Source organism: Canis lupus, chromosome 11 (genome assembly GCF_011100685.1).
Source record: "Canis lupus familiaris isolate Mischka breed German Shepherd chromosome 11, alternate assembly UU_Cfam_GSD_1.0, whole genome shotgun sequence".
Lineage (NCBI taxonomy): Eukaryota > Metazoa > Chordata > Mammalia > Carnivora > Canidae > Canis > Canis lupus.
In genome coordinates this window covers 17819674-17835921 of record NC_049232.1, presented here as the reverse complement: position 1 = coordinate 17835921, position 16248 = coordinate 17819674, and the positions used below count along the sequence as shown (strand labels likewise).

General features: G+C 41.0%; 1 protein-coding gene across 2 annotated transcripts in view; it reads right to left on the bottom strand.

Annotated features, from left to right (window-relative positions):
* The window catches only part of SLC27A6 (solute carrier family 27 member 6), a 69273-nt gene extending 53525 nt beyond the window's left edge, over positions 1–15748 (bottom strand). Inside the window, exons 1-2 of one of the 2 annotated variants that reach the window (XM_038552060.1) lie at positions 15027–15748; positions 3008–3211 (exon numbers count right to left, since the gene is read on the bottom strand). In XM_038552060.1, the coding sequence (XP_038407988.1) occupies positions 3008–3211; positions 15027–15507 (685 nt within the window). In that variant the 5' untranslated portion in view covers positions 15508–15748. The remainder of the gene's footprint in view (positions 1–3007; positions 3212–15026) is intronic. The other variant, XM_038552059.1, reaches the window with a different exon arrangement.
* Positions 15749–16248: the final 500 nt, after the last annotated feature.

Sequence of the window (16248 nt, the reverse complement as noted above, 5' to 3'; positions counted from 1 at the left end):
TTTCAGACAACAGAGGTTTAGAAGATAAATCTCTCAAAAAGCAGATGAAAAATAATAAAAGGAAAATGGGACAGAAAAATTAGAAAATTAATAACTCAATCCAAGAGGGCCAATCTTTAAAAAGTTAGAGTTTCAAAGACAAAAGAATGAACAGACAAACAAATACAATAGGAGGGAATGGGCAAAAAGAACAGCAATAAAAAAGGAAAGAGAGGGGATATAGAACTTTTTTCCTTTAATTTCCAAGTACCTAGAATTGCAAGACAATGAGTTTTCAGACTGGAAATGCCTACAAATTTCCCAACAAAATGATTAGATAAGACCAGTCCCAGTACAAGTCATCATCAGGTTAGAGACTACTGAAGACTCCCAGTAAAAAATTGTGTCTAACCTAGAATGCTACATAAACAAGCATAAGGGTATTTCCAGATGTGAGGACTTTAAAAATTTACCTCCTAAATACTCTATTTTTTAAAAGGTTTATTTATTTATTTTAGAGAGACAGAGAGCATGCACGCAGGCATGCAGGAGCATGGAAAGGGCAGAGGGAGAGGGAGAAAATCTCTAGCAGACTCCCTCTGAGCACGGAGCCTGCTGTGGGGCTTGAGCCTAAGTCCCTAAGCTCATGACCTGAGCCAAAATCAAGAGTTCGACAATTAACTAAGTCACCCAGGAATTCTCTTCCTAAATACTCTTTAGCAGACAGTTACTGAAAGCAGTGCAGTGATAAAATGAAAAGTTAACTGAGGACACTACTTTAGGATCTAGGAATTAGGGGATCAGAAAACAGAAAAGAATTGAAGGGAATTTCCAGGACAACGGTGAAAACAAACAAACAAACAAACAAACAAACCACCCAACTCCAGGACAGTCAGAGAGCAAGAAGTTGAGACTGAATCTCTGGGCAGAATGTGCCTAAGAACATGGGTTCAACACATACAGACTATCTTTTCAATATTGAAGGTGAGCTCTCTTTTTGACAAAGGGGTGAGTACAAACACCAACAGGCATATAGAAAACTAAGCAAGCAAGCAAACAAAAACAATGGTTAATTCCAATTTGGTGAGATTTTTACATGGAGGGCAATAATAGTGCTTACTAAATTATGGGGACTTACACTAATCCAGTCAAAATTCATAATACAATATTAGTGAGATGTTGGAGAAAGAAAATGCCTACACCAGATAGAAAGGAATGAATGGAGATAGAGAGTGGTTCATGAGTCAAGACAAATCCTCCTTTCCACCATGGAAAATCAGTAGACACTTTTTAGTGAGCATCTACTAAGTATGCAGTAAGTTACCCATTCTATTTAGAGAAATGGAGGTGATTCTAAAAAGAAAGATCTAAAAATACTGAATGTAGTTGGTCTGGGGAAGGAGAAACAAGGAAGAAAGCTATAAGGGTACTTTTCTCTAAAATTTCTAAAACTATTGGAATTTTTCATTTCTGTGCTATATAACTTTAAAATAAATATCAAATCAAATAAAAATCAATAGTGCTCTTGCTTTCAGCCTGTGTATAAATGCATAGAACAATCTGGTTTTAATCTTGAAAAACAAAAGCTATTACTGGTGGCTTTGGTTTGTTCTTTTCTGTTTTTTAATTTAATTTTTTTTTTAGGGGGGAGGAGAGAGTATGTGCAAGTAAGCGAGCAGGGGTGGAGGGGTAGGGGCAGAGGGAGAGGGAGAGAGAATCTGAAGCAGGCTCCATGCTCAGTGCAAAGCCTGTGAGGGGCTCAACCTCATGACTCTGAAACAAAACCAAGAACTGGATACTCAACTGAATGGGCCACCTGGCCTGTTCTCTTTGTGCTGGGAAGAGGGGTGAAGATTTTTTGGAAGACCAATCACTTTAGATTTTTCACAAGAAAACAGCCATACAGATAGATTGGTTAAGTACCTTCTGTTGAAAGTTTTCAAAGCGTATCATTTTTGAAATTTCACTGTCTCTTTCAAAGTCCAAAGTCAGACTGAGTGTATGCTGACAACTTGAGACACATTAGCACTTCCAATTCACATGTCAAAGCTATTCTAGACTAAGGCAAAAGCAGAGTCTGCCTCCTGTCTAAAAGAGATCATTGTTAGCCTCTAAATAGTAAATAAAAAAGAGAGAGAGACACACACACACACACAAAGAAAGAAAAAAGAAAAAGAAAAAAGAAACAAACAAGGGAAATTAGCAACATAATATTTTAAATTTATCTAATTCACCCCCCCCCACTGTCATCTTCATATTAATTAAGAAAGCTTATTTAGCCTACCATAAATACGATTCAACTTTTCCTAAGGGTCAATTAAGTTTAACATTTCTTTTGAATATTTAGGTAGTTTAATTATTCTTTTTATTATGGTGTACTGTTATTTTTACCTATAAAAAAGGAGGGGGGATGTTTAGTTACTTGATTCTATTTTGTATCTTCTCCAAACCCTGCGGTGCTCTAAAGACTTCCTGTTTGTCACATGTTCCAATCTCCCTAAGGAAAACCAGGAGAGACCCTTACATGTGCTTAAATTACAGCTATAGCTGAATTGTGTTTAGGATTTCAGACAATATACAAGAATACAGAAGACTGTTTAAAGTAGACTAACAGATTTTTTAACCCAGGAAGATAATTAGAAACAGTTTAAACTAATCTATTCATTTTTTTTTAAATCAGGAATCTTAAGTAACAGAGAAGCCAGCAGATATTTTGCCAAAGACACTGGCCAAATTTCATACTCTGAGCACCTGGGCTGGATCAAGGTCTTCACACATTCTAAGGTCTTCAATGACACTTGAAGAAAATCTTTCTAAATGAGACAAAGGCCAAGTGAACATGGTAAATTGCTAAGTTGTGGTTGGAGCAATGAACTTTTTCATCCAAGCTTGAGAATTCTAAGATCTAAGAACCTCAGGACTTCTTGGATGCATGCTTTCTCAGATATTTGGTGAGTACCCGTGGTGACTACTATTGCTTTGCAAATATGCTGCATTCTTTTTAATTCTCAAGAAAAATGGATCATACCTGTTGTTCCAGAGGTAAAAATATAAAGATGAGGAGACTTGAGACTTGAAGCAACATGGTGGCTGCGTGGCACAGGCTTGTCAGATGCCATGCTCAGTTTTTCTTTGAGTGAAGTTACACCTTGTGGAACAGAATCGTTCATCCCCCAGACAGTGATACCTTCTGGGAGGCTTGGAAGGATTTCTTCCACAGTTCCAAGCAGATCTAAAAACCAAAGGTTTAAAAAGAGATTAATAAGATATAACCCTCAAACCATTAACCTGTGTTTTCTTTTCTCTGTTGGGACAGGGATAAATGTCAATACAATGCTGACTTCCTCTTTATTGGAATAATTAATATCATAGCCATTTTAGGTTTCTGATATAACAGGACCAACTGAAAGAGATATCTGGTTATCACCTGATTCAATAAATGGAAATAGACTGGTTCAAATTGAATTTTGGAGACATCATTATTCAGATTATGGTTTTTTTCCAACTTTTAAATGAAACTCTGTTTTTATATTCTGCTTTAAATCGACACTCAGGATACCACAATAAACATTTTCATTGAATATCTCGGTAGCTCATCATTCCAAAAAGCCATCTGCCTGTCACGGTTTAATTCTACTCTAATGCAATACATTCAGGAGACTACCCCTGACCCCACTAGAGGTATGTGATCATTATGGTTTAGAGACCATTTCAGAGCCAAAAGCTAAGTGAGGAAATCTAGAGATGCCTTTTCCTCTGGATCAGGATAACGAACAGCACAAGTCTTTGAAAGGAAAAGGAGGAAATAAATGCCTTCCACAAAAGGCAATAAATGTCCCCACCCTGCCCAGCAAGGGGCAGCAATGACAGATTGATGAGACCTGTCTCCATCGGCAGCAGTGGGATGTCCTCCCTGAACCAGTGTCAAGCAAAAAGGTAGGCAGTGAAGTAGAAAAGCCTGGAACGCCAGTGTCTTCAGGCCTGAAGAACTTGAAAGTCTCCCATGACCAAAGATCTGGGCTGTAATTCAGGTCTGGGAAAGAAAAAAGGATACATCTCCCAGGAAGCATCTACTGTACAGATAACAAAAGAACACCTGGAGAGGAGAGGCCATGTTGTATTAATTCGGGAGTCTGAACCAAATCTGCTTAATTTGGCCATTTATGTCAAAGAAAACATCATTTGCTCAGGAGGAATTGGGGTAGAGAAGAAGCGAGACAGAAGAGGGGGTATGAGTCCCTAAGGAGGAAATATTTATGAAGGTATCCAGCCCTCTGTAGGATATAAAAGAAGCATTGCATCCTCATTCCCAGAGAATCTTGTATAAGCCAGTGAGGCCTCATATTTTTCTCTGGAGTAGAGACACAGTTATTTATAGTCTTTAAATAACACTTCCCCACTTTAATATGGATCTCTCACACTGAAGTTTCACTTTTATATTTCATAAAGGTGCTCCAATTTTAGTTTGGTGTTCCTATAAAATGTCATACTTGTTGTCTAAGATATAAGGGACTTTTGAGTGCCACATTATTTTTCTTGAAATCTACATTAACGTCTTTAGAGATATTAAACAGTAATATCCCACTGGCCTCTGGAGTTAATGCAAGGAATGCCAAAGTTACCGACAACTGCCAGAGGCTAGGAAGAGGCAAGAGATTTTTTTCTTAGATCCTTTAGAGGGAGCATGGCCCAGCAGACAGTTTTATTTTGGACCGCTAGCCCCCAGAACTGTAAGGGAATAAATTCCTGTTGTTTTAAGCAACTCAGTTTGTGACATTTACTACAGCAGCCCTGGAAAACTAGTACACCAAGTAACAAGTTGCTGGACAGAATTGTTATTCTAACCTGTGTCCAACTATCTCTAAAATCTATATATTACCTCATAAAAGAAATCAGTTCTAAAAAATAATGTCATTAAATGTAAAATATATCCTGTTTAGAATGCTCAAGTACATGTAAATATGAACCCTTCCATCCAAACAATTATATTTTTTCTAAATTTTTAACAAAACTTTAAAAATAATTACAAGATATATTCTGCTTTGAAGCTGAACTCAGGGTACTGCATTAGACATTTTTTTTGAAATAAAATTAGTATTTGGTAACCATAAAAAGCCATCTGTCAGCTACTATTTAGTTCTACCAAAATACAAGACACTTGAGAAAAACTCATGATTTAGTTCCTCAAAATCTGTAACCCAGATTGATCACAAAGAGACAGCAAGAGAAACATGTCAACCAGGACTAGGTAGTTCACAAATAAAACCTGCAATAAAAGTAAGGAAACACAGAAAATGGTAAGGAGTTCATATGTAGGGGGTAGGGAGGCAGACTAGGGCTTGAACTTTTTTGAATTAATTTTTATTTCTGTAACAAATCCAAATAAAATAAACTGTAAGAGTCCATAGTTCCACTGAGCGTACACGGCATGCTGCTATATCCAGAGTGCTTTGGTAAGAAATGAAAAATCACAAGGAATGCTGGAGGAAGAACAAGCCATAAGTAAATGAAAAAATAGGACAGGTGATCGAGACTTTTTTTTTAAAATTTATTTATTCATGAGAGACACACAGAGAGAGGGAGAGAGAGAGGCAGAGACACAGGCAGAGGGAGAAGCAGGCCCCATGCAGGGAGCCCGACGTGGGACTCGATCCCGGGTCTCCAGGATCATGCCCTGGGCCGAAGGCGGCGCCAAACCGCTGAGCCACCCAGGCTGCTGATCGAGACTTTCTATTTTCTTTTAACTTTGGTTTTTTTTCGGGGTGGGGGGGAAGGGAAAGAGCAAGCTTGGGAGGGGGAAGGTCAGAAGGAGAGGGAGAGAGAGAATATTAAGAGGACTCCATGCCAAGCTCAGAGCCCAACATGGGGCCCAGGCTCAGAACTCTGAGATCACGACCTGAGCTGACATCAAGTGTCAGATGCTTAATTCACTAAGCCACCCAGACACCCCTAATTTTGTTTTTGTTTTTTTTTTTAAGATTTTATTTATTTATTCATGAGAGACACACACAGAGAGAGAGGCAGAGACACAGGCAGAGGGAGAAGCAGGATCCATGCAGGAAGCCTGATGTGGGACTCGATCCCAGATCTCCTGGATCATGTCTTGGGCTGGAGGCGGTGCTAAACCACCGAGCCACCCGGGCTGCCCCCTAATTTTGTTTTAATGACTCTTTTTGGCTTTTTGAATGTTTAAGTACAAGTCTCTGAACTGACCCATTATCTTAATTTCAAATCTCTCATCTGGAATTGTAAATTAACAGCATAAACTTTTACATGTTCATAATGATATGTATGTCTAAGTAGGCAAAATAAGTATGAAGAAAGTTACAATATGATTAATTGTGGCCCCAAATAATTTTTGGAATTGTAGAGTCTAAATAAATACTCAATGTTTGCAAAGGGTGATGATTTTTTTTACAAGAAAAAGGAAGTGAGCAGATTCCTAAGAATTAGAGGAAATACAATTTAAATCCCTTCATTGGTTAAAATTAAATTGACTTGACTTAGTTGAGACATTCAGAATTCTACAGAATTTTATCAAATTATTTCTTCAATAGTAGTAGGTAATTTAGTTGAGGATAATGAACATTGAAATAAAAATCTGAAAAGTCTTGTAGAGGATAAAAATTAATTATTTATTTGTCACTATCAATCTTCCTTAACAAAATGAAAAGTTTCAGGGTCATTTTGAAAGTAAATTCTGAATATTAAGTCCTGACACAAAATAGCATTTGTTTAAATACCTCAAGGACACTTGGCTGTGTTTCATGAAAGTTTACTCTTAGGGAAGCATACTACCATTGAAACCTATAAAACTGTAAGCACCTCAAATGAATGATATGTATCCTAATCCATACTTGTGCTGGCTGCACCTGGCACACACATTGCAGGTGCTACATAGAGATCTGGTTATGGAACTGAGCTCTTCCCAGGCATCCCCTGTTGATGTAGGTCTCGACAGAAAACAATTATAAGAAAATGAGACATTTGAATATCCTATACCCTTGAACAAACTCTACCTTACAGGATAAGGCTGTAATGTAGAAGGCTTTCACAGCAATAGGGTCCTTTGGAGAAACCACATATTATTTCTCAAATATGCAAAGCACTTCATTAGTTGATGCTGCAAGCATTAAAACAGGTAAGTTAGAGGGTTGCATGGGTAGCTCAGTCAGTTAAGCATCTAACTTCCACTCTGGCTCAGATCTCAGGGTCCTCAGATGGAGCCCTGCCTCCAGCTCTCTGCTCTGCCAGGAGCCTGCTTCTCCTTCTCCCTCTGCCCCTTCCCCAGCTTGTGCTCTTTTTCTCTCTCCCAAATAAGTAAATAAAATCTTTTAAAAAACAGGTAAATTATGATCTCTGCTTATGATCCTTCAGCAATTTTTCTACCAATTAATTTGTTTCTACATCATCATGTCTCTTATTCACATTACCAACACTATAAATACGAGTAAAATTTAATATATCCCTCTACTATGTCATTAGTATCAATTATGTTATTTATCCTGCAATAGAAACTCTTAAAGTTGTCTGATTCTACATAAAACAAGCTAATGCTTTCAAAAGAATAGCTTGCAGCACTTACTACATTGGCAAACATTGAAACTTTTAGGCATGAAGAAAACATAAATGAAATTCAAGTACAAATGGTCACCTTGAGCTTTCCACATCCCAAAGCAATAAATACACAGAATCTAAGGTGAAATTACAGATCTCACCTCATGCTTATAACTACCATCCTACTACTTAGAGCAGCTAAACAGGTTTTTCATAGAAAGCATGGGCAGACTCTGGTTCCTTTTCTTTTCTTTCTTTTTTTTTTTTTCTTTTTTTAGATTTTATTTATTTATTTATTTGAGAGACAGAGAGAGAACCAGAGAGAGTGGGAGCAGTCGGGAGGGACAGAGGGAGAAGCAGGCTCCCTGCTGAGCAGAGCCCCACATGGGGCTTGATCCCAGGATGGCGGGATCATGACCTGAGCTGAAGGCAGATGCCCAACCAACTGAGCCACCCAGGTGCCCCTAGACTCTGCTTTCTAACAAACCTGATTCTTAAGTAAGCAATGTCCTATGGCAATTCATATCAGGCTAGAAACTCATATCACCATGAATAATGTACCAGCTATTCTAACAAATATTAGTTTACTAATAATCATAACCCTAGGAAGTGCACAGGACAAGTCTTTCAATTGTGATAACATATTCTCCCCTGAAAGGATTTTTTTAGCTGCCCTGAATACACGCACACAAGTTGGTTAAGTGCGTTTATGTGTTTTCATTCTCAGCTTCTCAGCTGTCCCCACATGTTTTGAGGGACAAATAGCATATTTATTATGGGTAAAATTGTGCAAGAAAATAAAAAGGAGAACATTTCATTTGATTTCATTTCCAGCACATCTCCCATTGCCAATGAATAATCATTACCCAAATGGGACCACAATGCGATGATGTATTTGGCTTGCTATTTTTCAATGTCAAAATAGTTAAAAATGAGTAAAGGTACAGAAAAGCTCTCTAGACACAGGCTAATCAGTAAGTAAACTATAAACTGGTAAAAAGGCAATTCCAAGGTAGCATTTCTACAGGACTCATATGCCAACAGTTATTTTCCACATTCCTTTCTGGTTATAAATGGAAGAATCCTTTTTTTGGCCAGAGAGGAGCTAACCATCTGGCTCCTAACTGGGTCTGACCCCACTCCAGCCCTAGCTGCTGAGCCTGCGAAGTAGATACAGCCACAGTGCTCCTGGGGAGGAGGACAGAACAGCTGCTTAAAACCAGGTCACGGGCAGCCCCGGTGGCGCAGCGGTTTAGCGCCGCCTGCAGCCCGGGGTGTGATCCTGGAGACCCGGGATGGAGTCCCACGTCGGGCTCCCTGCATGGAGCCTGCTTCTCCCTCTGCCTGTGTCTGCCTCTCTCTCTCTCTCTCTCTCTCTCTCTCTCTTTGAATAAATAAAAATAAAAAAAAAAAAAACAGGTCACTTGGGTCGAGTGCCCTGTGCCTGGACCTCCCTCCTGACAGCCCTCTGCCTGTAGCAAAGACAGACGCTCTTACTTGCAGATATGTCTTGGCCACCATGCAATTAAAAATAATTATAGCAGCCATTAATTGAATATTTACTATGGTGCAGGCACTCTGTTATGTTCTTTATGTTTGATTCCTACTAGACCAATGATCATCTGCAATGTGTTAGTAGTCAGTCAAAGGCAGAATTAAGAAGTGTATTTCTCCCCCTTAGCCCTGCCACTTCTCTGTGCAGGGACAATCTTCTTTTAAATAGTTTTTGCTCCTGCCAGCATTCAAACATCATTCCCTTACAGTGAACACATGTTCAGCAGACACGTAAATAAGAATCCCAGTCAGTGTCTCCATGGTCAGAAAAGAAAAAGCCATAGATGATATGTCAGTGCTTAGAACACTGTCTTTTCCAGATAGTGAACCATGAAGCCACTTAACCTTCCTATTGAAATGAATAATTTCCTTTTGGAATGAAGGTAATTCTGGACCTGAGTCGAAAATGTTAAAGAAAAATGCAAAGCAGACATTCATTCTACTAGAAATAAGTAACAATATAAAAACTATAAAAACTAACAGGGCAGACCTGCACACAATACTGTAAGTTATTAGAACCATTTCCTGGGCAGCCCAGGTAGCTCAGCTGTTTAGCACCTGCCTTTGACCCAGGGCGTGATCTTGGAGTCCTGGGATCGAGTCCCACGTTGGGCTCCCTACATGGAGCCTGCTTCTCCTTCTGCCTGTGTCTCTGCCTCTCTCTCTCTCTCTCTCTCAATAATAAATAGATAAAATAAAAAAGAACCATTTCCTGTGAAAAGGAACACACAAAACCCTTCCAAATATTCCAAACATGTTGCTACTACTGAATCTAAAGTAACAAAGATCAGGGTGATCTTAATATATCCTTTTTAGTTATCCACTTAGAATGATTTGTGTATATCAAGAAAGGAGAGCGTACAAAATACATGCAGTCAAGCAAATCCAAAACTCTGGGGATGCTCCGTGTGCCTGAAATGCTTGGTGCTTTTTTTTTTTAAATTTTATTTATTTATGAGACAGAGGGAGAGAGAGAGAGGCAGAGACACAGGCAGAGAGAGAAGCAGGCTCCACGCAGGGACCCCATATGGGACTCGATCCCGGGTCTCCAGGATCACACCCTGGGCTGGAGGTGGCACTAAACCGCTGAGCCACCCGGGCTGCCCCTGCTTGGTGCTTTTGGGGAGTCACGATCTTACACTTAGCAACAATAATATGAAATAACACTACAAAGAAATCCCACTGATCCATCTACTATCAAAATCAGTTACTGAACGGACAGCAGAGGGATGATTTATTTGTAAAAATACGCAAATACATAAGATGTTACTGAGTATCCATAGGTACCTCATAGTTTTCCATGAGGTCATTCATTCATCTGGCAATAAGTATTTGTTGAGCATCTTCTTTGTGCGAAGTTCTGAGAACTTAGCAGTGAACAAAACAAGTTTCCTCCGCTCACAGAGCTTACAACCCTGTTCTGGGCCTAGTCCTCAGAGCGACACAAATAGCACCTAGAACTTTCTCTTTCCACTGTGTAACTGTGAATAGTCATAGTACACCCGAGGCTGTAGGGTCTGATGGAAAAGGTACTGAAAGAAAGTGAATAGATGGAAGGTGACAGACAGGGAAGGGAAGGGGGCAGGGAGCAGCAAGGAATGAGGACAGGTAAGGAAAAGATGGAGTTGTGGAAGGAAGAAAAAAGAGCAGAAGGACAAAGACAAAGGTGTACCCAGCAGGCATTCACATCAGAAAATCACAGCTCCAGTCTGCATGTTGCCTTTTCTACATGTGTGAGCTTGAGGTGATGGCTGGCCCACTCTAAACCATGCTTTCCTTATCTTTAGAACAAGGCTATGGCTGTGATGAGGATCATATAAGACAATATACATAAAAGCAATTTGTAATTCATAAATTGCTTCAGAAATGGAAGACATCATCATCATCATCATCATCATCATCACCATCATCATTATTGCTAAATAGGCCAAAGGATATAGTTACACAGACTTTTTAAAGTGATACACAATCATCCCAACATTTTTCTGTTTATTCTAACTAATGAGAAAAGCATATAGAGGTAGATGGTAATCTTGGTCATAGGCACTACTAGTAATACTGAAGTTGAAATATTAGGAGGAAAGGACGAGGTTTAATCTAAGACTTTTTTTTTAAAGATTTTATTTATTCATAAGAAACACAAAGAGAGAGATAGAGACATAGGCAGAGGGAGAAGCAGGCTCCCTTCAGGGAGCCCGATGTAGAACTCGATCCCAGGACCCCAGGATCACACCATGAGCCAAAGGCAGATGCTTAACTACTGAGCCACCCAGGCATCCCTAATCTAGGACTATTATTTCATTTTCCATAAGTACTGAAAATTTCCAGGGAAATCTGAAATGCCATTTGACACATCTTCAAAATCACACTATACAGGTCAAAAACTTCCTGGCAAGTATTTTTGAATCTTCAGATTGTAAAAGAAAGGAGTAAGAGTTTTAAAAATATTTAAAATTTTTTTCTAGGTATGAAAAACCTGATGTCTTAATATTGAAAACCTTTATTTTACTATTCTATATAACTGGAAAACATATTTTCATAGTTACATCAAAAGGGGACTGAGCCTCAGAAACAATTGGGCTATATAGTACAGCACAGTCTTATATCAGAGACCAGGTTTTCAATCTTTGCTCTGCAAACGAAGTTGTGTCAAACTAGACATCCTCAGGGAACTGTCTCTGTTTCCAATATAGAGCTCTGTATCTGCCTCTTGGAATCACTGGGAGTATCTTACACATAATCAGCCTTGAGTAAAAGCAACTGTCAGTATTTTTGTTAATATCAATAATTTGTCTGGCAGATTAGTTGGCATTTTTTCCTTTGACTTGTTCCTGAAGACAGAATTATAAGACATTATTCTGGGGGCTCCTGGGTGGCTTAGTTGGTTAAGTATCCGACTTTATTTTTTTTTAGGATTAATTTATTTGTTTGAGAGAGAAAGAGCATGAGTAGGAGGGGTAAAGGGAGAGGGAGAAAGAATCTCAAGAAAACTCTGTACTGAGTGCAGAGCCTGGACGTGGGACTTGATCCCATGACCCTGAGATTACCTCTAAGCTGAAACCAAGAGTTGGACGCTTAACTGACTGTGCCACCCAAGTGACCCCAAGTGGCTGACTCTTGATTTCACCTCAGGTCATGATCTCAGGTCCTGAGATGGAGCCCCACTTTGGGCTCCACCCTCAGAGGGGAGTCTGCTTGAGATTCTCTTTCTCCCTCTGCCCCTCCCCCTGCTCATGCTTTCTCTCTAAATAAATAAATAAACAAACAAACAAACAAAGAAAATCTTAAAAAAAAAAAAAAGATGTTATCTGTCCATCGTGTAAAACCTGTTTGAAATCGGTTCTATAAAACTTCTGGAAAATAGAATGTTAAAACATACCAGAGTAAGGTGTTTGAGGTCCTATTCCAAACTCCTTACCAGCTTTTCTTAAGCTAACACCAAATTAGATTGTAGCAGCAAAATCCAAAGAAATTTCCTTATTAAAAGCCTCAGATGACTTTGTAATAATAATAATAGCAATTATTTCAATTCATTACAGCTCTATTTAGTACGTACCAGGCACTCAGCTAGTCACTCTACAAAAGCTACTCATTTAATCTCAGAATTACACTGAGAAGTAGATTGGTGTTATCACCATTTTATGACTAAGTAAAATGAGACCCAGGGCAGCTGATGGTCTTTTCCTCAATTATACAGGTAAGAAGTGGCAGACCATAAATGAAATCCAAATCTATCTGGCTTATCTCCATCTAAACCATCTGACTGCTCTTTTTATATCCATACACCTTCCCTGGGGACATAATGGTTTAATGATACATCTCCATCAGAAACATTCCATGAGACTTTAAGATCTCTAAAATGTAAAGCTCTAAAAACCATATGTATGTATTGTTCACTAATTTGACTCAAGATGCCAAGAATACAGTATTTCAGGTTAAGAGCTTCAAATATAGAAAAGTGCCTGTGATATAAGACATCTTACCAAAAAAATCTAGTAATTAAATGAAATAGCATTGTCCCATCTTTGAAAAACATGTAATTTATATATTCTAAAGATAGCTAAAAAGAACTGTGAATAAGAATTAAGGTTGATTTCTCCACCTTTCTATTACTAAGCAAATTGACTAAATGTTTTTGGCTTAAAACTCCAAAGGCTTTCATATATATGAAAACTCACTGTTGGTGTGAAAATCAAAAACAAGGAAACAATGCAACTTAGTTATTGGCAAGCAGAGCAAAACTTTGGCACAAGTAAAATTGCAAAATTAATTGGTCATAATTAGGCAACCACTCAGTCAAGAGCAAAGTTTGACTACTGTTCTATGCTAAGAGGTAACCAGGCCCATATACTTTGAGAGGAATTCCTCAGGAGACTGGCTATAGGATATTTCTCAGGTTGGCATTAAAAACATGGCCACAGAAATCTTTTCAGGGATACTCCGGCCCTCTTAGTTTGCTCTTATGAAAGGAATTCATGGTTTTATCAATTTTCAACAGTTCATCTTAATTTCAATTTGCTCTAGAAACTGCTATCTAAATTAGATCAAGCAATACTATGGGAAGTGGAATAAAATGTTTGAATATATCCAGAGATAAATGATATTTTTTATTGCTGCATTCACATTTATCACTTGCCCCTGCTCACCATGATGTTAAAGTTCTGTGTGACTCATTTATCCTACTTACTATTAGAGTTCAGATAAAGTTCACCATACTACTTAACCTCTTCCCAAGGTGAGGGATTCAGTTTCAATCTTGGAGGATATAACTACTGAATGAAAAAGAAATGAAGAAAAAGTAAATATTGAGAGTAAATATTTTGCAAGCTGTGTGTGAAGTTGAACTGGAAGGACAATGGGAACGAACAGAAATGAAAGACTTGAATAATTAACCTTTGTACTATATATCACTTAACTCATTATTGTGCAATATGCAAATATGATAAAGGTTACTTGAAAGTTCTACACTTTAGTTATCACTAATGTATAAATGTAGGTAGCTTTTCCATAACGTTCTATGAATCTAAAACCTCTATATGAGGTGTCAGTATGTATCTAGTAGTCCAAAATACTTAAAAACTTTCACTAATCCATTTGATTATACCAAATAAGTATCATTTGTTATACTTCAATTCTACCCGGTTGTGAGACCCATCTTCCTAGGTTCTTTGTTTATTAGGTATTCAACCAAAATCTTTTCTTTGTAATCCTGTGTCAATATGTGTATCCAGAGCCTAACTCCAAGGAACAAGGAGAACACTAAAAATCTACCGAAAGAAAAAAAAAAAAAAAAGAAGACAGATGCGGCTGGAGTAAGAGAGAAAGAGCCTAGATAGAGTCTGCCAACAGCCCGCCCACTGGCTGGGAGATGGGAGCTTAACCTTGCTAGACAAATCCTAGCTTGCAGGCAGTGAAAAATAAGAGCAGACATGAAGATAAGAATTCATGCAATTCAGATTAAACATATTCGTTTTCCAAACGTAGTCAACCTTGATAGTGTTACTATTAGAGGTCGGCAGGTAGTCCACATTGAAACCAAGATAACTCTCCCACCCATCAGATTGGACAAAATTTAAAACTTAGGAAGTTCTCTCTCTCTGTGTTCTTGCATTCACTGAAGTATCAATACCAGTAAAACTGCCCCCTCTCCCAAAACGGTAAGCAGCAGAGATTTCAGAAAAGTCTTCTGAACCTGTCTTGGTATTTACTACTCTACAACACCGTAAGTCACCGGGATGAAAGAGGAGGTATTAAACCACCAGTCACGGAACTGTCACACTATTTTGTATCCTTGCTGCGCACACTTCATCACACACACCCCAAGTATTAATTGTGAGCCGTTGTAAAAAAAAAAAAAAAAAAAAAAAAAAGGTCCGGGGAGCGGTGCCAGGCAGGGTTGCATTCTGCACCAGCAGCTCTCACCCCTGGTACCTTACCTGCGCCCACCACCACGGCCTTGGGCTCACAGCTGCGGATACAGTGCAGAAGGGAGGTGGAGCGAATGTTGGAGTTGAGGAAGGCCACCACACAGCCCAGCTTGGCCAAGCCGAACCACACGTGGACGAAGTCGGGCTCGTTGCTCATCAGCAGAGCCACGGTGTCCCCCCTTTTCAGTGCGGAATGGTTCAGGAAGACGCGGGCCACTCTGTTACTCCTCTTGTCCACATCCTGATAGGTGTGGACGTCTCCCTCATAGATGATGAAGGGTTTCTGGGGCTGCTTGTTGGCAAGACTCAGGAATCTATCCAGGACAGTGAACAGCTCCCCTCTCTGTTCGTACATCTTCAACCGGATTCCATAGCGCACCACTTTCAGCAGGTACCAGAGGTCGGCCCAGAAGTAAGGGAACGCGAGTTTCTGCAACACATGCAGGAAGACGACGGCAGCCGCTAGTCCTGGTACCCACGACGGGAGCATGGGGCCCCGGCACGGAGGGCGGCCCCGGGCTCGGTCTCCAAGGGCAGCCTCGCGGAGCCCGCGGCCCGGTGCTACGGGCTGGCACCTGCAGCTCGCGCCCGCCTTTCTGGGAGGGAGACGGTGATCTTGAGAAACACTCGCAAGTGCGCACAGAAGTGGCCCCACCCGACGGGCGCCGGGGAAGGCTTGGGTCACCTGGCGGATGCGGGGACAGCGCGCGAACCGACGCGGGCCTCGGCGGGGGCCTCCGCAGGGGCCTCGGAGCCCCGCCCCGCCCCGCCCCGCCCGCCCCGACGGCGCCCCGCGGGGCTCTCGGGCCTCGGCTCGCGGGCCTCGCAGGCGCGGGGCGAATCCCACCGCCCTAGGGGGACGGCGGCCGCGGGCAGGCGCTCTTCTTCTCGGGGAGGCTCTCCCGCGGCGGCCACTGGGGGGGCTGGCCTCGAGCCTGCAGAAGCCGGGGTGGCGACGGCGGAGAAACGCAGCCGCTTTGCCCTCTTAACCCGCCAGGACCGCGCCGGCGGTCGGGGCCACGCCTCGGTCGGGGACGCCTCCGGGTGCCGCGGCCGATCCGGGTGCGAGCCCCGCCCCGCCCCGCCCCGCGCCGCCCCGCCCCGCGCCCTGCTCCCAGGTGAGCCCCGCGCGCGCCCGGAGCGGCTGCCTCCTGCCCGGCCGCAGGTCCCCCCCAAGGCCTGGGGCCGGGGCGCTCCGCTCCGAGCCCCCGCGAGGTGTCGTCCGCCTGCC